This window comes from Erinaceus europaeus, chromosome 20 (genome assembly GCF_950295315.1).
Source record: "Erinaceus europaeus chromosome 20, mEriEur2.1, whole genome shotgun sequence".
NCBI classification, from domain to species: domain Eukaryota; kingdom Metazoa; phylum Chordata; class Mammalia; order Eulipotyphla; family Erinaceidae; genus Erinaceus; species Erinaceus europaeus.
Genome location: NC_080181.1, coordinates 57,130,125 through 57,153,709, shown reverse-complemented (window position 1 = coordinate 57,153,709; position 23,585 = coordinate 57,130,125). Strand labels below are relative to the sequence as shown.

The 23,585-nt window shown below is 59.4% G+C and overlaps 2 protein-coding genes across 4 annotated transcripts in view; both read left to right on the top strand.

The window, feature by feature from the left end:
- Nucleotides 1-21,393, top strand: part of CPEB1 (cytoplasmic polyadenylation element binding protein 1) — a 48,118-nt gene extending 26,725 nt beyond the window's left edge. For 2 of the 3 annotated variants that reach the window (XM_060179493.1, XM_060179494.1), the window contains 10 exons: nucleotides 5,206-5,391; nucleotides 10,565-10,791; nucleotides 13,905-14,157; nucleotides 15,581-15,694; nucleotides 15,796-15,885; nucleotides 16,474-16,610; nucleotides 17,639-17,837; nucleotides 19,102-19,196; nucleotides 19,335-19,415; nucleotides 20,034-21,393. In XM_060179493.1, coding sequence (XP_060035476.1) covers nucleotides 5,206-5,391; nucleotides 10,565-10,791; nucleotides 13,905-14,157; nucleotides 15,581-15,694; nucleotides 15,796-15,885; nucleotides 16,474-16,610; nucleotides 17,639-17,837; nucleotides 19,102-19,196; nucleotides 19,335-19,415; nucleotides 20,034-20,144 — 1,493 coding nt within the window. In that variant the 3' untranslated portion in view covers nucleotides 20,145-21,393. Of the gene's footprint in view, nucleotides 1-5,205; nucleotides 5,392-8,249; nucleotides 8,621-10,564; nucleotides 10,792-13,904; nucleotides 14,158-15,580; nucleotides 15,695-15,795; nucleotides 15,886-16,473; nucleotides 16,611-17,638; nucleotides 17,838-19,101; nucleotides 19,197-19,334; nucleotides 19,416-20,033 lie in introns of those variants that run through there. The other variant, XM_060179495.1, reaches the window with a different exon arrangement.
- Nucleotides 21,394-21,737: 344 nt separating this feature from the next.
- RPS17 (ribosomal protein S17) lies at nucleotides 21,738-23,447 on the top strand. The gene is made up of 4 exons (XM_060179492.1): nucleotides 21,738-21,894; nucleotides 22,162-22,419; nucleotides 22,511-22,576; nucleotides 23,324-23,447. The coding sequence occupies exons 1-4, from the start codon at nucleotides 21,892-21,894 to the stop codon at nucleotides 23,402-23,404; spliced, it is 408 nt and encodes a 135-aa protein (XP_060035475.1). The 5' UTR covers nucleotides 21,738-21,891; the 3' UTR covers nucleotides 23,405-23,447.
- The last annotated feature ends 138 nt before the right edge of the window (nucleotides 23,448-23,585 follow it).

Below are 23,585 nucleotides of genomic sequence, written 5' to 3'. Positions count from 1 at the left end.
CCTCAGCGTCCACTGTGACCCCACCCGCTCCCCTCTCATCTTTATTGTTTTGCCGGGACTTACTTGCTCTGGGCCAAGTCGTTCACACTGGACTAGAGAAAACGGGCCAGGCGGTGGCACAGCAGGTAGAATACACGTGCCACAGTGAGCCAGGACCCAGTCTCGAGCCCCTCTCCGTGCCCCACTTGCATGGGGAAACTTCACAGCGGTGAGGCAGTGCTGCAGGTTTGCCTCTCCCCCTTCCCTCTGAGTTTCTCTCTCTAAACAAATGAACATTAAAAAAAGAAACAGAGACCAACAGAAGGAGGGGTGGGAAGACAGCACAGCACTGAACTTCCCCCAGAGCTGTGGGGGTGGCAGAGGAGGCGCCAGCCTGACTTTTCCTCCTGCATCTCCCGCGGCCTCCACGTCCCCCGTCCCCCGTCCCCCATCCGGTCCTGAGCCCACAGCTGTGCAGTGCTCTTCCGCAGGGTGTGGGAGCAGGCTGCGGCGCAGCTCCCGGGCGGGGCCAGGCCTCTGGGTGCAGGTCCTCTGCCCGCTGCTGCACACCTCCTGGCCCGCTTGCAGGGTTTTGTCTGTGTGTATCGGCTTGCCTTCACCGCTCTGGGTCTGTGTTCCTCAGTTCATGTTTATTTGTGTGAGGGGTGGACCCCACCAATAGGAGGCAGATATATTTCTACTGTCTGGACATGATTTTGGTGGCTATCCACTTTTTCAGAGTCTTCTGGTTTGAGAACTGGTATGTGGCATTTTAAAATTTAAGCATTAATAATTATTTCAAGAAACATGGGGCAATTTAAACATAATAAGGGATCATTTTCCTAATTAGCGTGAAGATTATTGAATGCACTTAAACTATAATAAGCCAGTACTGCGTTTTTATCATGAGAGGTGCTAAACAGCCTCTGTTATCTTTGCCTCAGTCCATGCCTTGCTTCACTGCCAGAGTCCTGGGGAAGTCCTGGTGGTCACGCTCTTGTTCTTGGACATGCAGCATTGCAGTGGACTGTTCTCCAGAGAGTGAGCTTGTGGGGAGCCTGCCTCAGCCCTTGGAGAACACCGTGAGGAAGGTCGCTACATGGGCTGGGCTGAGCGGGGGCAGAACCACAGCAGTTGCTGTTGAGTGGAGCCAGGGGAGATGCATCATGGTTCTGCAAAAGACTTCCCTGCATGAGGCTCCAAAGTCCCAGGTTCAATCCTCAGCACTACCATCAGCCAGAGCTGAGCAGGGCTCTGGTTTGAAAAAGAAAAAGAAAAAAATTGGTGTATTGCACCAAAGTAAAAGACTCTGGGGTTGTGGGGGCGGGGGTTCAGATCCTGGAACACAATGGCAGAGGAGGACCTAGTGGGGGTTGAATCGTTCTGTGGAAACGTTATGCATGTACAGACGATTGTAGTTTACTGTAAACCATTAATCCCCCAGTAAAGAAATGTAAAAATAAAGTGTAGGAGAACAAGGTGCTGAGTAAGAGTGTGAGGGCTGCCTGGAGAGCAAAAAAAGCGTTTTCTTTTTGTTCTTTACAGAGACAGACAGACCACAGCCAGCGCTGAAGTCTCCTTCCGTGAGGTGTAGGGCCAGACATGAACATGGGCCACACACACAGCAGAGCTGCACACTACCCAAGGCAGCTCCTTCTCCGGCCCTTTCTTCTCCCGCCCTCTCTTCCTGCCTCCCTCTTTTGTTCCTTTCTTCCCTTCCTCCCTTCTAGCAGAGAGGGAGAGTGAGCAGCAAAGCACATTTCCTACTTAACTGGCAGTCAGCAGTGAGAACTGGTCAGACATGGAAGTTGCCAGGCCAGAAGATGCCCCTCCCGTGGACCTCTCCGAGACCCTGGCTGCATGGCATGGGAGGGGAGGGAAGGGGAGGGGGAGGCATGCAGCCTTGGCTGCCTCATATGTTGTTTCTCCTTACACTGCCAAGTGGATTTTCAGAACAGTTGGCCTTCTTGATTTAGGGGAGGAAACTGTATTTTAGAAACAGTCACAGGGTTGAGGAGGTCGAACGGTGGTTATGGAAAAAAAAAAAAAAAAAAAAAGACTTGCCCAAGGCTGTGTCAGCACTGAGCAATACTCTGGTTAAAATAGCATAAAATAAATAAAATCTTAACACACACACACACACACACAATCACAGAAGGGCCAGCAGAGCTGAGCGTGTAAAACCCGCACCTTCCCATATGAGGCCCTGGGTCTGTGGGTGGTGAGGCCCAGTGCAGTCTCCTCCTAAGCACACAGAGCAAACTACCTACTACGTTCACTGCCAGCACTGAAGCCTGGCCAGCCCCAGCCTCTGCCGCCTCTGCCTTGCAGCCTGCTATGATGGTGCCGCAGCGGGTCCGGTTCTGCGGGGAGTGCAGAGGACACTGAGTGGCACCCTGCTGGGCATTGAGTGCTGGAGCCTGGCATCTTCTGGGCTGAGGAAGGGGGCGGGGTTGGAGTGGCGGCTGTGCCCACTGGACCCTGGCATGTGTCCGCTCCACTCCACAGGCTGGGAGTGCTCTGCTGGGAGGTGCTCTAGTTCACACTGTGGCTCCCTGACTTAACTGGCTGCTAAGAAGTCTGGGAGATTGACTATAAAGAGATTTCAAAGGCAAGTAACTTCACAGCTTTGAACCAAACTAAGAAACTTAGGAACCTTGTGCTGGGGCCTGGGGAGAGAGCATAATGGTTATGCAAACAGACTTTCGTGCCTGAGTCTCCCAGATCCCAGGTTCAGTCCCCTATACCACCTTAAGCCAGAGCTTATGGTGCTGAGGCTCTGTGTTCCTGAGCAGTCCGGAGCATGCACCTGGCAGAAAGGAAGGAAGGAAAAGAAAGAAACTAACTTGTGCTGGTTTTGATTCGTTTAGAAAACTTGTAGGAGAGCGCTTGAGTAGAGGCCGGTGAGAGGAGCCCTGCTGTCTCGTGCTGTTAGCAGAGACCCTGTGCTCTGAGTGCTGCACTGGCAGGGAGTGAGGAAGAGAGCCTCCGGCAGGAAGGCCAAGTTCCATCCCGGCATGAGGTGTGAGCCTGCGGGGCTGAGCTGGACTCTGCTCGCAGTAGCAGCTCTGCTCTGTGCCCGCCCAGGACTGCGCGGTAACCCCCTAGGCCTGCAGAAGGAGCTCCAAAGAAAAAAAAGACTCATGGGGGCCAGGAGATAGCTCACCTGGCAGAGTGCACCCGTTACCTCCCTCAAGGGCCCAGGTTCGAGCCCCATGACCAGGAAAAGCTTCGTGGGTGGTGCTTTGATTCCCTCTTTCTCCGTCTCTCTCTCTCGCGTATATTTAAAAATGGGGGTCCGCTGGGAATCATGCAGACCCAGCAATGAGTCTGGTGGCAAAAACAGGATTTATCAGAGCAGATCAAGAGCCAGAGCACCAGCCTGGCCCGTTGGTTCTGGGAATTGAACACACAAGACCTGTGCTCTTCTGCTGCAGAAGGAAACTCGTGAGTAACTGGACACGTGGGGCTGCAGGCAGTAAGAGGCCCCGCCCCGCATCCTCCCCCCCACCTCCGCTCAGAGTGGCCTGCTCTGGGGTGCTCAGTGTGCTCACCCCCAGGTCAGACCCCACTGTGCTGTGCTCTGTGCCCACCCCACAGGACACCTGCTTGAGGTGCGCAGTCACGTGCCGAGAAGCTTCTGGGCAGGGGGCATGGCCTGGCTCTAATCACAGCTGGGTCCTCGGCCTAGGGTCTGCTCCTGGGGGTCTGCGGGGACCTGGGGCCATGCTGAGTGAGGGGCTCATCCCTCCAGGCTGTCCCTGTGCAGCAGCTGTGACTGCTGTGGGGCCTGGGGCCCTGGCACCTGGTGGGGAGCCCGCTCTGGGGACGTGGGTGGCTGCTGCCTCCTCCTGTGTGGGTTTTGTCTCTGAATTGATGCATACTCATCACCACCACCACTGCTGCTGCCACCAGCTTCCCCGCTTCTCCTGGTGGCCTTTTTCCTTTTTACGTATTGATAGAAATTGAGAGGGAGGAGAGAAAGAGGACATCTGCAGCACTGCTTCTCCTTTGGTGGGGCTTCCCCCCCCCAAGGTGGGGACCTGGGGCTTGAACCTGGGTCCTTACACATGGTAACATGTTTGCTCTGCTCTACTAGATAATAGCACCCCCCACCCCTGTAGGAATTATTTTGTGGTGAGTCCTTAGCTTGGGAGAGTGTGGGGCAGCCAGTTGTGGGACCAGGCCTGCGTGGGGGATGACACAGCAGCGGTGCTCTGGGCCTCTGCTTGCCAGCCAGCCCTGCCCAACCCTGCCCTGCCCGGGCACACCCTGCCATAGGCACCCTGCAGGGCCCAGGGTCAGCCTGCTCCCCTCCGAGGGCATGGGTTACTGGACACAGGAACTCGAAAGAGCGCGCTGTGATGACAGGCTGACTGCCGGGGAACTTCAGGCAGAGCAGGCGGCCCCAGAAACAGTCTGGGGCCAGGGGCACATGCCTTAGTGCTCAGAGCTCCTGGCAGTGAGCGTGGGGAGGGCAAAGGCATAGGTAGGCAAATTCCCCCTGAGCTGGGCAGTCAGGGAGGTGAGGGGCAGATTCCCAGTGCCAACCCGGAAGGAGCATCCATGGGGTGGTGGTCCATCCTGCCCTGTCCTTGGCATCCAGGGCTGGGAAGGTGACTCTGCTCTGGGGTCACTGCCTGAGGTGTTAGGGTACTGCACAGGGTGGGGCTGGGGCAGCGGGATGCCAGCGCAGAGTGGGGTGTGGCTTGGGGCGGGGCTGGGCAAGGGCAGGGCGCAGCAGGCAGGGCACACTGGCTCTGGTAGCAGACTCTAGCCAGAGGAGCAGAGGCCCACGCCTGGGCGGGGGGCTGAGGCTACCTGGTCCCCACTGCGGAGCGGGGCAAAGCGGTCGGCCTCACCCAGCTCAGCTCCCCGCTGCACCGCCCTGGCGCAGGACGCTGTTCTGCTCCTCCCGGTGGCGAGGCCAGGCGAGTCCCCTCCCTGCCGCCCTCCGCTGCTCCTCCCCCGGCCGTTCCGCGAGACGATGCCGCTCGCTCGCTGCTGCTGGGCTCGGCCGCTGATGTCACTGGCAGCGGGAAGCATCAGGAGCTGGTCACATGCTGGTCCTTCTGTGATGCAGACGGGATAGGCCGGTGCTGGGGAGGGGGCTGTATGGCAGCTGCTCCTCGGGCGCCCCCAGAAGTGCAGAGGCAGCAGCGACGGGGCGAGCTGTTAGGGTGAAGAGCGCCTAACTCCCTAGGTCCCTGCTGTCCTTCCACACAGACTTCCCCGACTCAGAGGAGACCACCGGCAGGATGCTCTTCCCCACCTCTGCGCAAGACGCTTCCCGTGGCCTCCCAGATGCAAACGACTTGTGCCTTGGCCTGCAGTCGCTCAGCCTCACGGGCTGGGACCAGCCCTGGAGCACCCAGGACTCGGACTCCCCCGGCCCGAGCAGCGCACACTCCGGTGAGTGTGGAGGGCCCAGGGCGTGGGCTGTGGGGGCGCCCCAGCAACAGTTGTTTTCCCTCTGCGTCCCCGTCCCCAGCGTGGAGCTGTGCCGCGGGAGCTGGCGGGTGGATGGCTCTCCCCCTCGGCCTGCATCTGGGCAGCTGGCGAGGGTCCTCTGGGACAGCCTTCCGTGGGGACCATCTGGCCAGCCCCAAGCCCCAGGCCCTGCTTGGAGATGATGAAGCAAAACACTTTAGGCGGGGGAGGGGACCTGCGGGCTGATGACTGGCTTTCCACCTCCACCTCCGGGGTGCAGGGTGGCCCTGGAGCTTGGCTGTGAAGCATCTGAGGGGCCGCCTTCTGGAGCTGAGGTGCCCCCCGGCTGGAAGGCAGACACCCTGGGTACCCCCAAGAGAGTGGACAGGTCACACATCCTGGGTACCCAGGGAAAGGGTGGCAGGGCTCTCTGTGGAGCTGCCTCTGCCCTTGTGCTGTGTCCGGGTGTCCAGGCAATTCTGAACACCTCTCGCTCTCTGGCCGGGGTCCTGGGAGCAGGCTGGGGGGCAGCCCCCAACTGCTGCCCCTCTGCCTCTGCTCATGCCCTGGACTGCTGAGGGAGACTGAACTTGAGCACTGTTGCGGGCATCCTCAGAGCAGAAGCTTCTGCTCGTGTGAATGGATGGTTGTGGCTGCAGATACTCCTGGGAGAGTGGGAAGCCTGTGGTGCGGACAGTGGGGTCACTGCCCCCACCCCCGCAGTAGGGCAGGAAGATGCCGGCCTGCTGTCCTGGCCTCCGCCCTCCTTAGAAAGCTTTGCGGGGCCGTTGTTTGGGATGGGGAATGGGAGTGGATCTACCCAGTCACAGCCTCCTAAAGGCAGCGTTGCTCCGAAGCTGGGTCGCCATGCTCAGGCTCTCCTGCCAGGTGGCCCCACCCTGCTGCCCAGGCAGGGCGCCCCTTCCAGCCCTGGGCCCGGTGGGCAGGCCCCCCACACACACACTGTGCAGGAGGCAGACCCGAGAGACCCTGGCTCACCCTTCTGGAACTCGCAGGGCTGTGGTGGGCTCCCCAGGAACAGGGGTGCAGGTGGGCTTGACTAGGGAGTGGTGGGGTCCCACCCATTCCGGGCTCTGCAGGGCCTGTGCCAGCAGCTGTGAAGCAGGGCAGGCCGTGCCCACTCCCTGCCCTCCTGGCAGGCCTGCAGTGGCCTTGTGCCCCAGGGTTGGGGGAAGGCTGCAGTTTGTGGCCTTGAGTCCTGGGCACTCAGCTGCATGAGGGCAGGCTGCTGAGGTCTCCTTCGGGGACATAGCCCCCGAACCCAAGTGTACTTGGACTTTGGAGCTATGTGCTGACGGTCTCTCTGAACCTGGGCCTTCTTAGAAAGCACCCTCCCCGCTTCCTCCACCCTCTGTGGGACGTGGCCCTCCCACCAGCCAGCTGCAGTGCCAGAACTGGCACCCTGGGTGGCACTGCAGAACATGCACCCACACTCCGGAGTCTGCGCCCCTTCCATCTGAGGGCTGGGAGGAGGTGCGGCTCTCAGACCTCCTGGCTCTGGTGTGAGCCTCTCTCTGGTCTGTGGGGTCTTGCCTGGCTCTCTCGTGTTCAAGACCCTGGAGGAGGGTCGGAGTGCGGTTCTTCACTGAAGTGCAGGAGGACCTGGGTTGTGGGAGCCCGGCCTGCACAGCTCGTGGCTGGGCTGTGGCACATGGCGCGGTGTCCCCTCTAGGAGCCCAGCCTTTTGCTGAGAAGGACCACCGACTTCCAGGGAGAGAAGGACGTGAGGCCTCGTGACTGTCCAGGGCTGCCCGTCCCCAGGGTGTCTTGTCCGCAGTGGGCAGGCCCTTCTGTCTTCAGGACGGACACTGGCCATCAGGGCCCACACATGCTAGGAGCTGGATGGGCGTTTGGGCAGGAAGCCCTGTGCTTGCTTGCTCCGAGGGCTTAGGGCCAGAGTCAGGGCAGGCAGCTGTGATCCCCTGTACCACTGCCTCAGCTCAGTACCCTGCACAGGTCTGCCCTTGCCCCTACATTCTGGCAGACAGCATTACTCAGCAGGAAGCAGGGTGCCCGGGAGCCCTCTGGGGGCAACACAGACCCGTATGAAAGCCTACAGACGCCAGTGGGCAGAGCAGATGCTCCCATGCAGTGCCAGGGGACAGCCCACACCTTCCCTCGCACTCCTATCCCTGGGGTCTGTCCTAGTAGCTGCCCGGTTTATAGGCCCCTTGCCGTGCCCCTGAGGTCTCTGCAGTCTGTCCTGCTGCCACTGTGCTCCCCATACCCTTCCTGAGGCTGCCCACATGGACTTGGCTTCTGGCTGGCTCAGAGTTCAGACAGGGTGTCTGTTCAGGCCTCAGATGGGGTCTGTGGTCCAGGGTGAACTCATAGCTCTCCTCACACTGAGCACCGGGGAGTAAAGGGTTGGAGAGGGTCCCTTGCAGTGCCACCTTCCAGGTGAGAAGGATGCCGGCTGTAGTGGCCAGGGACTACGAGCCTGGGAGGCCAGGCAAGGGTGGTCTGTTGCCTGCCCCTGAGCTGGAGCTGCCCTCTACAGCTGGGATCTCACCAGGGGGGTGCAAGGGTCCATGTTCAGTGCCCCTGGGGGCACTGCCCTGTGGTCCGGTCATGCCAGCATCCCAGCAGGCCCTGCTGCCCTTTGGCCTGGGAGTCTATACTCTGGGGAGGCTCAGAAAATGCTCACAGTGACTCAGCTATGAGCCCAAAGGAGCTGGCCCATGAGGGTGAGAGTGGAGAAAGTTAGCGGTCGGCTAAAAATATCACTGCTGATTGGGGCTGCTGGCCCTTGGAGGCTGGGCTGTCAGCCTGGCCTCCCTCCCCGAGAGTCCCCGCCTCTGCAGCTGTCTTTGTCATTTCAGGAAGAAGGGACCCACTGGACACTCGGCCACTAGGGCCAGAAGCAGGTGGTCAGCCTGTGACCTTGCTCCTGAGCTGTGGGTCTGTCCCTGTGCAGGGTGACTGGGTGACAGAGCTGGCTGGCTTGTTCCTGTCTTCCTAAGCTGTCTGGTGAGGAACCTGGCAGAGGACAGACAGGCTCTCCACTCACAATTGAGTTGCATCTAAAGGAGTTATGTCCTTGGATGAGGACACCCCCGTCCCCAGGTCAGCAGACATGGCCCCTGCTTCCTGGGCGCCGAGTGGTGTTGTGCACATGTGTGCCTGCCAGTCCCCATGCAGGTGTCCCGAGGCCCTAAATGTTTGCCTGCTTAAAAGAAGAGAATGCCAGGTGGGTGGCTGTGTCTTGCCCTGCACATGGTGGGCGGCGGAGGGGGGGGACTATGACAGGACGCTGGGAGTGGCTCCCTTTATCCCTTCCTCTCCCTCTGAAGTGAAATGAAGGAAGCAGTCACTCCAGGCGTGGTGAGGCCAGGCATGCTGGGGCCTCAGTGCTGGGGCGCAGGGGCTTTGCATAGGCAGAGACCCCGAGGTCCGCAGCTACCTGGTCTGTCCTCAGGATTCTACTTCTCGGGCTTGCACGTGGCTCTCCTTTTCTGGCTGGATCAGCTGCCTCAAAAGAGCCAGAGAAAGCCAAGTGGAAATTGACTAGTTTTCCTCCCCATGGTTTGGAAATATTTCTAGCTGGGGGAGGATTTCAGAAGTTATCAAATAGAAACTCCACCCAGAGCACTTGTCTTTCACCTGGCTCTCTCTGTGGCCATACGCGTTGCTCCTTTCTGAGCCTGGGCGCGGGCCTGCTTCCCTGCGCTCACATCTGGACCGCCGTGCTCTGCCCACTCCGAGAGTGCTCGGCCGAGCAGTGTCCTAGTGCCGCCACTCCTTCCTCTCCTGCCGGTTCTGCCCACTCCGGCTTGGGCCCTTCTGGCCTGCTTGCTGGGAGTAAGGACTGTGTTTGACTCCTTGGGGCCATCGCTTGCAAACTGGAGGCCTGACACAGGCCCACTGTTGTTGTTGTTGTTGTTAGTCTCTGCTGCCTGTGTCGGCCTCTCTGCCGCGACCCCCACTTCATTTCCAGAGATGAGTGTCTTTGGGGGGGGGGTCCTTATGCTGCCTTGCTTTCTTTTCTCCCCCGATTACCAGCTGTCGCCATGCTGTAAAGGCAGGCTACATGTGGAGGGATGGGAGTGGCCGCCTTGGAGAGGGCGTGGGCTATGGTAAGGGAACCCGTGAGGAGCCCAAATAGTGCGCCCAGGCCCCTCCAGGTGAGCACCTCTCCTGGGGAGCTTACTAGGATGCCGCTTCTGACTCAGTGGGTCTGGCCGCGGCCCAAGACGCATTTCGAATGAGTTCCTGCAGTGGCGCAGCCAACAGAGTCTGGAGACGGGGGTGATGGGGTCCCGAGGTGCTGGCCTTGGTACAGAATGTGTCTAGATTGTCGTGAAGGGCCTTGATCAGGAAGATGGGAGGTCCCAGTGTTGATGAGAAGTACAGACACAGCTGTGAACAGTCCTCTCTGGGGCAGAGGTCTGGATCCCACCCCATCACTGTGACTGTGACCCACACAAACGCCCTTTGAGTCTGGACTCCCTGTGGACAAGACACTTTCTGCTTCCTGGAACATAGAGATGCTTCTCCCTTGGGGCCTGGCAGTAGGAGGTGCTGAGCAGGTGCTCCTGGGGGAGGGGGGTGGAGGCCTGTCTACTGGTCTGAGCAGAAGCAAGCAGGGTGCCTTGGTGCCAGGGTGGGCTGCCGGCTGTTCTGCCGTAGGCAGGCTGGGCATTGAGCAGAGGAGGGTTGCAGGCATGACACCCAGCTATGACACAGGAGTATGGAGAACCCAGGCATGAATTGTGACTGGTGGTAATTCCTGGCCACCTTCTCTGCTGCCAGGAGAGGGCAGAGCCCGGCCCACAGGGGTGACCACCTACCCACAGCAGGGCTTCCTGCCCCGAGTAGCCCTGGGGTAACATGTGGTGTTGAGTTGTGTCGGTGGAGCCCTCCCTGCCCCACCCAGGAGGACCAAGAAGACAAAAGGCGACCTCTGGGGACACATTGGAGCCATTGTCACCACTCCCCTCCTGGCTGCTTGAGGGCCCGGGAACCCTGCTGGGCTTTCCAGGGGCCACATGAGTGGGTGGCATGACCTGGCCTGTGCTCACTGGGCTGCAAAGACTCAAGGTACAAGAGGTGACGAGGTAAACAGGCTCTGTGAGCTGTGCGTGGTGTGTCTTGCTGGCCGGCTGTGGGCTCAGGAGCCTTTTCTTCCTTGCAGTACTGAGCATGCTCCACAACCCTCTGGGTGGTGCCTTGGGGAAGTCCCCCTTGAGCTTCCTGCCTCTGGACCCGCTTGGATCAGATGTAGTGGACAAGTTCCCGACACCTGCCGTCAGAGGGTCCCGTTTGGACACCCGGCCCATCCTGGACTCTCGTTCCAGCAGCCCCTCTGACTCTGACACCAGTGGCTTCAGCTCAGGATCAGACCACCTCTCAGACCTGATCGTATGTGCCTGGGGGTGGGGCCAGTGAGGGCGCCTGCTGTCCTGTGGGTGCCGGGCAGGGCAGGACACTGGACCTGCTGCGTCCAGAACTGTCGGGGGCCTGTACACCTCAGTCAGGGGATGCTGCCAGGACCCTCTGTCCAAGCCCTGGGTATTTTAGTCTTTATTATTTGCCACCAGGGTAGTTGTTGGGCCTCAGTGCTGGCTCTGTGAATCCGCCACTTCGTTTCTCCCCTTTGACTTGAGAGGACAGAGAGGATTTGAGGAGAGGGTTGAGCAGAGAGAAAAACAGAGAAACACCCGCTGTACTTGCTTCACTGCTGCAGGTGGGGGGTTCGAACACAGACCCTTTACACACGGTATGTGCACTTAGCGAGGTGCACCACTGTCTGGTCTCCTAGCCTTTTATTTATTGCGTTAGAGAGAGAGGACAGAGTGCCACTCTGGTATGTACCGTGTTGGGTCAGCCCAGGAGCCCGAGGCGTTTTGAGTCCAGCGCTCTATCAGTTGAGCCGTCTCTCTAGCAGCTGCTTTATTTTTAAATTCACAGCTTGGGAGTCTAGTGCAGGGTCTCACCTGTGCGAGGCATGCACTCTACTGAGACTTCTTACAGCCCTGAGTGTTTACTTTTATGCTCCACCCCTACCACTGGGGCCTCACACCTGCTTGATTCCACTGCTCCTGGTGGCGCTCTCTTTTTTTCCAGGGGTGGGGAGAGAGGGCCTCGAGTTTCCTTTAGTGCAGTGGGGGCCATTCTCAGTCCTGGCCTCACATATGGCAAAATAGCGCACTGTCTGAGTGAGTTGTCTCACCAGAATTCAGACGGGGAGAGAGGGACAGAGGGAAAGGATAAACCAGACGCCATAGCGCTGCATCGTTGTTGGCAGAGCTCCCCCTGGTGCACACCTTGTGCTCCGGTGTGGTGCTGGGGGGCTTGAGCCTGGCGGAGTGTGTGCTACAGGTAACATCTCCCAGCCACCACCTCGTCTTTAGCATCAACATACGGGCTCAGGCATGTCCCGTGACAGCGGTGAGACTCACAGGCTGGGACTCTGACTTAACCCAGCTATTGAGCCTGCTCAGAACCCAGGACCTCTGTGAACCCGAGCTCACTTCTCAGTCAGTGAGCCTCTCTGAGCTGCCCTGCCCTGCCCTGCCCTGCCCTGCCCTGCCCTGCCCTGCCACTGGGTGGGCACTCTGTGGGCAGCAACCACGGGTCAGAGCAGATGAGCGGTTGTGTAAAGCCCATGGGAACAGCCGTGAGCACCCATCCTGGGCCAGCACTGCCATGAGCGTGCTCGTCTGGGTTGGCACTCAGTCTGCACCTAGTTCCCCTCTGCCCAGCAGTCTGGAGTCCTGCTTCCTGTCACAGGCTCACCTTCCCAGACGCCCACCTCATCAGCTGGCCTAGAGTATCAGCTGGTGTGGCTTCCCAGCACTGCAGTATCTGCTTGGACTGTTTCTTGAAGAATCCATGGGCAGGCCCCAGGCTGCTGTTTACCTGCCTCAGATCTGTTCACTGTTGCTGTGGGTGTGAGGCTCAGTCCTCAAGTTCACCTCACAACATTGTACTTGGGGGACTTCGTTGAGTGAGCTTTCTCAGTTTACCCACCCCACGACCACTGGCCAAGGGCTCACAGAAGAGGCCGTGGAAGGAGTCAGGCTGTAGCGCAGCGGGTTAAGTGCAGGTGGCGCAAAGCGCACGGATCGGTGTTAAGGATCCCAGTTTGAACCCTGGCTCCCCACCTGCAGGGGAGTCGCTTCACAAGTGGTGATGAAGCAGGTCTGCAGGTGTCTGTCTTTCTCTCCCCCTCTCTATCTTCCCCTCCTCTCTCCATTTCTCTCTGTCCTATCCAACAATGACGACAACAATATTAATAACTACAACAACAAAAAAGAGGGCAATAAAAGGGAATAAATAAATTAATAAATAAAAACTTTAAAAAGAAGAAGAAGAGGCTGTGGGCAGAACCTGTAAGAGGCGGTCTGCTGAATAGTCTTTTTTAGTGTCTTTGATACTAGCTGCCTACTACTGAAGGCAGGCGATTGTGGTGAGACGTGTGCTTGTGCTGCTTTTCTGTTAGAACTCAGAGCCCTCAAAGCACTCGGAGTTAGTGCCACTCCTAGAAATTTGACTGAAGGAAACATGAAATGTGAAGAGGCTGTGCTGTAAGGTTGCTGTTTATAATCCTGAAGGTTTGGAAAACACCTCAGGCAATAGTGGGATAGGTCAGAGAAGGGCAGCTTTTCCTCTGAGTAGACGATCCTAAGGCTGTTTAAGAATAGTAGTAAAGGGCACCGGGCGGTGGCGCAGCGGGTTAAGTGCACATGGCGTGCAGTGCAAGGACTGGCCTAAGGATCCCGGTTCGAGCCCCCAGCTTCCTACCTGCAGGGGTGTCGCTTCACAGGCAATGGAACAGGTCTGCAGGTGTCTGTCCTCTTCCCCTCTCTGTCTTCCCCTCCTCTATTTCTCTCTGTCCTAGCCAACAACAATAACAACAATACTACTAACAACAATGGTAACAGCAACGATAAATAACAAGGGCAACAAAAAGGGGAAAAGAAAAAAAAGACTGGTAGTGAAAACTGACTGGCGGTGTTAATATGCTATTATTATGGTGTAAGCATAACTTATCTTAAAGCTGCATTGGGGAGGGGTGGGATATTATAGTGGTTATGCATGACTTTCATACCTAAGACTCCAAGGTCCCAGGTTCAAGCCCCAGCACTGCCATAAGCCCGAACTGAGCAGGGCTTTGGTTTAGAAAAGGAAGAAGGGAGAATGAAAGAGAGAGAGCATCTGCAGGTAAACTTCAGCGAGACAGCTCATCGGGGAAGGCGCCTCTTTTGTCATTTGTGTGATACAGGTTTGAGTTCAGCCCTACTACACTGAAGGAAGCGCTAATATTCTCTCTCTGCCTCCCTCCCTCCCTCTCTCTCTCATTTCTGTCTGATCTGAAAGAGCCTAGAGCAGTCAAGTTCTCATGATGATGACAAAAAACAAAAAGAAAACTTGCCATTTGATAGCTGGTGTTTTCCTAATCTCCATAGTGTGCTGATAACTTTATAACAAAATTGTTCTTTGAAAACCTGTCTTGCTTTTTCCTCCCCCAGTCGAGCCTCCGCATCTCCCCTCCTCTGCCCTTCCTGTCTCTGACTGGGGGTGGTCACAGAGATCCCTTAAAGATGGGGGTCGGGTCCCGAATGGACCAAGAACAAGCTGCCCTGGCTGCGGTCACCCCCTCCCCAACCGGTGCATCCAAGCGGTGGCCAGGGGCTTCCGTGTGGCCATCCTGGGACCTGCTGGAGACGCCCAAAGACCCCTTCAGCATAGAGAGAGAGGCCAGGCTGCACCGGCAGGCCGCAGGTGAGTGGGGTGGTGTGGGGCTCCTGGGGGTGGCCCAGCAATGAGGAACTGCTCTTGTGATGGCTGGACTGTCACGTGTGGGAGCAGCACATGCTTTGTTCCTCAGTCTTGGGCGCTGGTGGACAGGCTGGGGCCTCTGAGGTCGAGACGAAGAGGCAGCTGTCCAGGTGCCCAGTGGGACTCCCTCTCCTGGGGTCCCCAAGATTGACTGCCTTCGAGAGGAAGGCTGGACACGGTGCCCAGGATTTTGTCTGCCTCCCTTTTCTAATTGAAGGATGTGGGGATCCCCTTTTGGGGCAGTCTCCCTGAGACTCCCTGAGGCTGAGGCTGGCTGGGCACCCAACTCCGTCTCTGAGCTAAGGACATAGCCATGTGTCTGCCTCCTTGCCAGAAGCCCTGAGGTGCTGTCATCTGGGTGGTCTGAAGCCCATGTCGCACCTGCTTCCTATCATCTGGTGCCCTGGCACCAGCCACAAGTGCATGCCCTCAGAGCCTGGCCTCCCCGTGCCTGACCTCATCCTCCATGCAGTCCTCCTGCTTGCTGAGAGGCTCGGGTGGCAGGGCCTGCTCTGCTCCCTGCTTTCCTGGGAGCTGCCGCTGTGATGAGGCTGTCACATGGACCATTCTGCTTTTATTCACAAACATGCTGATGGTGCCTGACTGGTTGCTGCAGCAGCACACTGGGCCTGTGGCCTTCCACGTCCTTGGCCCAAGGACATGCTGGCCTGTCCCCTGGGCTGCCTGCCTGGTGCTGCGAGGAGTGCACAGTGACCAGGGGCTTGCCGGGGTCCACCAGGCTCAGTCTCCAACCTGGAAAGGCACAGAGGCAGACAGGATTAAGGACCACTAGACAGAGGAGCCCTCAGACATTGGCTGGGCAGCCAGACTAGGACAGCGCCCAGTCTGGCAGTACCAGGGCTTCCTCCACAGCGCTGGGTCCCAGTGAGCTGCGCCCCAACTTGGGGGGAGTAGTGCTGGGAATCCATCTCTTGGTGCCAACGTCAAGGATCCCTGGAGCCTGCTCAGGGAGCACTGATGGGCTGTGCTCCCACTTGGGATGGAGGGCCAGGGGCGTCTGTCTACTTAGGCAGCTGGTATTAGCTCTTGCTGGCAGGGTCCTGACTTCTGTGATTGGAGAGTTTGTGGAGGTGCGGGGGGACAGTAGAACGTTCCTCCCTTGAGAACTTGGGGACAAGGAGACCGGTGGGCTGCTGTAGGCAGAATTACCATTTGCTTTCACGTCGTCAGGATCTTTCTCTAGCAGCTAAACAGTAACCACAGTAGCCCGCTGTGTGAACAGCCTGGCAGCCACGTGTGCAGGGAGGGGCAGGGAGAGCAGCCCATCCTCCAGGCCTGCGGGCTCCCCACAGAGAGGGGCTGTGCCTTTGTTGGTTCTCTGAGCCCCGGCTCTATCTCCTCAAAGCTGTGAATGAAGCCACATGTACCTGGAGCGGCCAGCTGCCCCCGCGGAACTACAAGAACCCCATTTACTCATGCAAAGTGTTCCTGGGAGGTGTGCCCTGGGACATCACGGAAGGTGGGTGCTTGGGAAGTGGGGCCTGGGGACACTGGTGGCCTGCCTGTGTCATCTGGGAGCAGGCAGGCTCAGTGTCTGCCGTTGACCGGGTCTCTCCGCAGCTGGTTTGGTTAACACCTTCCGTGTCTTCGGCTCTCTGAACGTGGAGTGGCCTGGTAAGGATGGCAAGCACCCTCGGTGTCCTCCCAAAGGTAATATGCCTAAAGGTAATACAAACATGGTAGGAGCTTTTCATTCCCTCCCGTACATTCCCACACTGAGGGCTGCATGCCGGTGATACGGGGCACCGGGGACACAGGCCATCCAGCCCAGAGCACTGTCCACCCCACACACCTGGTCTCCTGTTAGTGTCAGTGGCCAAACACTGTGGTGAGAGCTGGCCCCCACCCTCCTGTGTGCTCCCCTCTGCCTGGCTGCCTGGCCTCATTCCGAGGCCCGCTGGGGGCTGGAGGAGTGGGGACCTAGATCTGACTGCTGAAATGGGATCCCTTCCCTGTAGGAAGGGGCAGGTGCTATTTTCACTCTGCCCCATCTTCTAAGAAAGTGTTCTGGTGAACCACACCGGCTGCTAACTAGGCTTTTAAAGCCATACCTCTGCCCTGCAGAGCGGCCTCCTGGCCCTGCCCACAGGGTGTGCTAGGGAGACCTGCCTGGGGCCATTGGTTCTGGGCACCTGCTTCCCAGGGCAACCAGGCCGGAGTCGGGTCACTTGCCTGGGAAGGAGCTCCCAGCTGGCCGCCATGGGGTACTCACGAGGACTCCTTCCTCCTTGGGAACAGGGTACGTGTACCTGGTGTTCGAGCTGGAGAAGTCTGTGCGGGCCCTGCTGCAGGCCTGCTCTCACGACCCGCTGAGCCCCGACGGCCTGAGCGAGCACTACTTCAAGATGTCCAGCCGCCGCATGCGCTGCAAGGAGGTGCGAGTGCCAGCCGTGCGAGTGGCCCTCGCTGTGTCCTGACCCAGCCCGCACTCAGACTCCCCATCTCAGCCCACCCTGTTTCTGCTGACCTTGAGGGCTGTCCCCTCTGCAGTCCCAACTCCTGCCTGAGTCCCTCCACCAGCAGGGCCTTTCTCTAGGGTGTTCTTTCCTCCTCATGGGGAGATCGCGCCTCCCTCGGGCCCTGGTCCTGAGTTCAGTTGCCACGTGGTCGGTCCTGTGCCCGGGCTGCCACTAAGCTCCGGCGTTTGCCTCAGCTGGTTTCTGCTTCAGCTCTCCTCTTCTTGAGGCCTTTTCTTTCTCACGTGCTCAGCGCTGCCACTGGACTCAGGATACACACACAACACACACACACAACACCCATATACATACCCCCATACACCTATACACACACACCCATACACATAACACACGCACCTCCCCACACACACCCATATACACAACACACACACATGCACCCACACACCCATACACACAAGCACCCACACCCATACACAACACACACCCGTACACAGAACATACACACAACACACAGACACACCATGCACGTCCCCTGCTCCACCCCAGAACTACATTCCCAGCTAGGAGGTGCTGCTTTCACAGGCCTTCACAGGTGTGTCTTCCACAGAGTTGCAGCCACGCTGCTGTCCCGGGGAGTCTGCCAGAATTTCCGGGCTGCTCTGGGCTTGGAACTCACAGGCTAGGTGCCCACTGGGGCCCCTCATGTTCCTCTGTGCCGAGTGGCTGTGACCCTGAGTGGCTTCTCCCTCCCCCCAGCACCTATGCTGGTCAGCCATGACCTGAGGCCTCCCCACCCTTTGTCCTCCAGGTGCCTTGCCCTGGCTTCTGCGTTCTGTCCCCAGGGCTCCAGGCCTCACATTGAGGCCCTGGTCTTGCGGTCCATTCTCCTGGATGGGGTCTCTACACCCCTGGGTGTCACTCAGCGGTGCCCCAGGTGGTAAGAGACCTTGCCCTGGCCCTCAGGCTGACCCCTGGCTGGCTTGCAGGTACAGGTGATCCCCTGGGTCCTGGCTGACAGCAACTTTGTGCGGAGCCCCTCTCAGCGGCTGGACCCCAGCAGGACAGTGTTTGTGGGGGCCCTGCACGGCATGCTCAACGCTGAGGCCCTGGCCGCCATCCTCAATGACCTCTTTGGAGGGGTGGTCTATGCCGGCATCGATACGGACAAGCACAAGTACCCCATCGGTGAGGCCCGCTGCACCCAGCTCCTACTTGGGGAGCCATGCTGGAGGCTGGGTGGGCTCCAGGGAGAGGAGTGGGAGCTGGGGGCACCAGCCAGTCCTGGGGGGGTCAGGCAAAGTGTTTCCCTGAGGCTGGGCCATCCACTCCTGCCTCTAGGATACAGAGCTCTTGCAGGCTAGGCACCTACACTGTCACATGTGCGACCTGGGTTCAAGCCCCCATGCTGTGGCATCTGTCTGCATGAGGGGGAAGCTTGGAGGCCCTGGTCCGTCCCCACCCCGCCACCCTGCACAGCTCTTGAAAAGCCTTGGCATTGCAGTGCCAGAGAGCAGGTCTGACCGAGGAAGCTGGGTGACTGGTGACTTGCACCTCCGTGAGGTGGCACACCCCCCCACCTGGGTCCTGGCCAGTCCTGTGAGAGGTCGTCAGCTGCCTTGGTGTGGCAGAGGCCTGGGCAGCGGGGCTGGCGGTGGCACTGGCTTCTGGTCAGGCTGTCGGGAAGGGGCAGGGTATGCCCACAAGCTGTGCACCCCACCCTGAGAATAGGATTCTCTAGGCAACACTCTGGGAGGAGGCTGCTGTCAGCCCCCATGGGGCTCCCCCCAGCTTCCCAGCCAGTGGGGGCTAACCAGTGGGCCCAGTTCCAGAGGCAGGTGTCTTATATTCTGGTTTCTCTTCAGATTGACAAATCTTTCCCTTCTCCAGAAGGCAGGTGTCTTTGTGTGTGTGATGGCTTCCATTCGCCCCTGAGTCCGCATATGTCAGTCTCCCCCAGAAGGGAGTCTGCAGCCTTGTCACCCTGTGACCACACCGTGTTAGAGCACCCCCCATTAAAGCTGCCTCTGGGCGCTCACGGCGTGACTCTTGCTACACACTGAAGGGACATACTGGGCTGGATTCAACATGGCACTGACCGGCCAGGAGGTGGCTCACAGAGCTTGTGCCTACCTCTGGCACCCCATGGGAGCAGCAGCACGGGCAGCACAGGGTGGGGGGGGTCTGTGGTTTCTCCCTCTGGGGAGAGTAGAAAAGTCAGCCCAGAAGCAGCAGGACATGCAGTGAAGCCTCGGTGCGCGCGCACACGCACACGTGTTCAGAACTCCACTGCATTTTCTTTCACTCTGGTGTAGTGACTAGAGAACTTAAAATAACAGAGGCGGCCCTCGCGGTCTCGGATGGTGCTGAGTAGACGAAGGGCTTTCTGGTGGGACCGTGTGGCCTTGTGGTGGGACTGTGAGCAAGCAGGTGTGTCCACGTGTCTGTCCAGGATCTGGCCGAGTGACCTTCAATAACCAGCGCAGTTACCTGAAGGCAGTGAGTGCAGCCTTTGTGGAGATCAAGACCACCAAGTTCACCAAGAAGGTGAGTGTCCACTGCTGACCGTGAGGGCAGGCACTGGAACCAGCCCCTTGTGTGGGTGCCCCGTTCCCGCCCTGCAGCCTCCTCTGCAGGGGTGCTGGGAGCAGGCCGGAGCCTCCTCACGCTGACGGCCTTGTACAGGTTCAGATTGACCCCTACCTGGAAGACTCTCTGTGTCACGTCTGCAGTTCCCAACCTGGGCCCTTCTTCTGTCGCGATCAGGTGAGTCTCCTGGGATGCCTGCAACCTGACTCTCAGCACCTCCGTTGAGAGTGGGAGCAGGCAGCACGTGGAGGGGAGAGAGGGGTGTCGGGTACGTGGGGGGAGGGTCCTGCTTGGCTGCCTTGCCGGCCCGTGGGCCAGGAGGTTGGACACTGCCCTCTGACCCTGGCGCCTCCTGGGTTACTGTCCCCTGCCTATGCCCCTTCTTTCAGGGCCTTGTGCAGGCCCGGCCCACCCAGGATCTCGCTCCAGTTTCCCCGTGAAGGGCCATTGTTGCTGGGGGAAGCTCTGCTCTGTGGGGACTCTGGGGGCAGGGGGCAGAACTGAGGCTCCAGAGTGGGGGCACAGGAAGTTCAGGAGGTGGCCATGCCTGAGCCAGCCTCTTCCACGTGGCACAGCCTCCAGGTGACTGACTTTCCAGTGACCTTCAGCCTCAGTGGCTTGTGGCCTGAGTGCCACAGAGAGGCCCTCCACTGGGTGTAGCGGGGAGGCGTTCAGGCCGGGGCATGCTTGCGCCAGCATGTCTGGGGGAAGCCTTGGATCTGCACACAGGGTGGGGCAGGCACCCAGAGAAAGTGGACCTGGCGGCCCTGCTGACCCAGGCCCCTCCCCGCCCAGGTGTGCTTCAAGTACTTCTGCCGGAGCTGCTGGCACTGGCGGCACAGCATGGAGGGCCTGCGCCACCACAGCCCGCTGATGCGGAACCAGAAGAGCCGCGAGGCCAGCTAGAGGAGCCGCCCAGGCCAGCAGCCTGCACCCTGCGGCCAGGGAACTGGCTCCCCAGGAGGAGGGGAACTCTTGTCATCTCTGCACTCGCTGAGTCTGTCTTTGTTTCTGCACTATTACTGCACAATGAGTTTTGTCGGGTTCTGTTTTCAGGGGGCAGGCCGGGGCGAGGACCCTCTGGCTCACCCCCCCAAGCGACTCTAGTTTTCCCAGATTTTTAGTTCCTCATTTTGCTGATGAAAAGCAAAACAAGAACCACGTGTCCAGAAGGTGTTGACACAACGCCTCCATCTAGATTGATTTATTCCAGCGCTTTTTTACATTCCTCGCAATACTGGTGGTGATGGCGCGTCCTCATGGTTTTGTTCTAGCAGTTGCCATACAGTGCCTTGCCATTTATTTAACCCCCACCTGAACGGTATAAACTGAGTGTTCAGCTGGTGTTTTTTACTGTAAACAACAAGGAGACTTTGCTCTTCATTTAAACCAAAATCATATTTCATATTTTACGCTCGAGGGTTTTTACTGGTTCCTTTTTACACTCCTTAAAACAGTTTTTAAGTCGTTTGGAACGAGATTTTTTTTTTTTTCCCTTTCCTGGCGGCTTTTAACATTCTAGCAGATGTGTGTCTGGGGATGGCTGGTCACTGGCTCGTGGTTGCAGGCCAAGGCCTGTGCAACCTAGAGAGAAATTGGGTTGGAAACTGGACCGGGTAACGGAGTCTGAGGGCTGCTGTACATAGTTTTAGACAGTTTACTGCACCTTCTTCAGTTGCACTTATGCGGGGAGGGTGGAGAGACGTTTTTAATCACAGAGTCACAGGACTTTTTTCTTTTGTAACTGAGCAAAAAAGGGCTGCTTTTCAGTGGGGCAGGTGGAGGCTTGCAGGGCCCTTCCTCCCAGAGGGGGACAAGTACCCTCCCTTCCTTCTTTCTTCCTGTGAGAAGCAGCAGTTACAGTCGACTGAGATGCTACTGGAATTTGAAAACTTGACGTCCCTTTCCTTTCTTTATTTTTTTTCTTTTAAAAAAAATGACTTGCCCCTTTGGGAAGCTGTGTGCCAAAGAACCAGTGTCCTAGCCCCCGCCCGCTGAGCTGATCGTTGCATATCCCGGCTACTCTGTGGGTTTGTGAAGCTGTGTGTGAAGTCTCTACCTCATTGTAGCACATGCAGGCAGACTGCGCCTACAGATGTGTGGAGTAAGCTGTGGTGTAGTTTTTTTGGCACATAATAAACACGTTGCAGCAGAACCCTGGCTGGTCTTTTGCGTCCGAGCTGGGTGCGGGGCTCGGGCTCGGCTTCACGGCGGGGGCGCGGGCGCGGGGGGCGCGGGGGGCGCGGGGGGCGCGGCTCCTCCTGCAGCTCCTCCCGGGGCCCCGCAAGCCGAGCAGCACCCGCCCTCGGCTGCCGGGCCTCCCCGCCCACGTCGCCCCGCCCCGCCCCGCCCCGCCCCGCCCCGCCCGTCGGCAGCGGCTCGGCACGGGCTGGCGACCTCGAACGACCCCGGCGGCGGGCCTTCCTCCTGGAGCGGCGGCCGCCCGGCCACTGCGCGTCGGTCACCCGGAGCCCCGGGCCTGCGGGGCGGGGCCGGCGCCGTCACTTCCGCCGCGCCACTTCCGCCCCGCGCCGCCAGGGGGCGCCGCGCCGCGTCAGGGGGCTGGTCCGGCGGCGGCGGAAGCGGCGCTCTAGCCCGCGCCTTATAGGGCTCGATTGTGCTTCCGGTTTCCTCTTTCCCCGGGACCGCCAACATGGTAGGTGTCGGGCTCGCCCGCCGCGCTCCCCGCCATCGCCCTCCATCCTCCGCCCCCCCGCGACCCCCGCCCGCGCGGGGCCGCCCGCCGCCGGGGGGACGAGGGCTTCTGCCGGGTCGGGGCCCCCGTCGCCGCCGCAGACCCCTCCCCGCCTGCCCGGCCCTGGCTCGGCCCCGGAGACCCTCGCCCCGGCCCGCGACCCCCAGCCCCCGCCCGGCGCGGAGACCCCGAGTCGCCCCGGGCCGTGAGTGAGCCGTGTCCCCGCAGGGCCGCGTCCGCACGAAGACCGTGAAGAAGGCGGCGCGGGTGATCATCGAGAAGTACTACACGCGCCTGGGCAACGACTTCCACACCAACAAGCGCGTGTGCGAGGAGATCGCCATCATCCCCAGCAAGAAGCTCCGCAACAAGATCGCGGGCTACGTCACGCACCTCATGAAGCGCATCCAGAGGGGCCCGGTGCGCGGCATCTCCATCAAGCTGCAGGAGGAGGAGAGGGAGCGCAGGGACAACTACGTGCCCGAGGTGGGCGGGAGGGGCGGGGAGGGACGGGACGGGGCGGCCGGCCCGGGGGAGCCCCGCACGCTGACGCCGCGTGTCCCGCCCCCGCCGCCAGGTCTCAGCCCTGGACCAGGAGATCATCGAAGTCGACCCCGACACAAAGGAGATGCTGAAGCTGCTGGTGAGTGTCGGGCCGTGCTGGCGTCGTGTCAGAGCAGGTTTGCTGCTGCCTCCCCGCGCCGTCCGCCTGGGCCGTGGTGGGAAGGAGAAGCACGCGGCGTTTGCGTGAGCGCTGTCACCTCCCTCCCGCGCGCTCTTGCTTGAGTTCTCGGGGTAGAAGGGAAGCGTCAGGTGACCCGCGGTCTTGCGTGTCGCAGCACGTGTGCGTGGCCAGCTGCACCGCCGGCCCAACACGAAGAGGCGGGGGGGGGGCGGGTGAGGCACTGGATTCTCGGCCGTGAGGACCCGGGTTCCATCCCCGGCAGCGCATGTACCAGAGTGGCATCCGCTTCTTTCTCTTTCTCTCTCTCTCACGAGTGAATGAATGAGTAAATAAGTTCTTTTTTTAAGAAGAAGGCAGGGGAACCCTGAGCACATTGGCAGCCGCTCGCAGCTGGGGTCAGGCTTTCTGGTTTCCGCTTTGGGGACTTGGATTGGGGGTGTTGGGGCCCTAAAGTCCAGGTGAGAGTGGACCTGCTTTTCTCCTGCCACTCACACGCCCACCAGGAGCTGGTCTCAGGAGGTGACCGGCCACCCCGTGTCCCGGGGGCAGTGGTCAGTGCCCTCAGCATTGGGTGCCTGCTGGCTGGGGGGGCTTGGCAGGCCCTGGGTGCACTCTGTGCCAGCCCATGGACACCTCCTTTGTGACTGAGGCCCCCAGCACGTTGTTTCGGGCAGAGGAACTGACCGCCTTGACTCCTTGTTCCAGGATTTCGGCAGCCTGTCCAACCTGCAGGTCACACAGCCTACAGTGGGGATGAACTTCAAGACTCCGCGTGGAGCCGTGTGAGCCTCTGCTGTGCCCTCGTGTTTTCAATAAACCACAGACAACAGTGGGGCTCCTGTCATCTGTGGGGCGGGGTGTTGTGCGGCTTTCCCCGGTACTCCATAGAAGGGCCTGGGCCAGACCACCTGTGCGGTGGCACTGCTGAGAGGAGGCAGGAGGCGGTGTGTGTGCTCAGTGCCTGGAG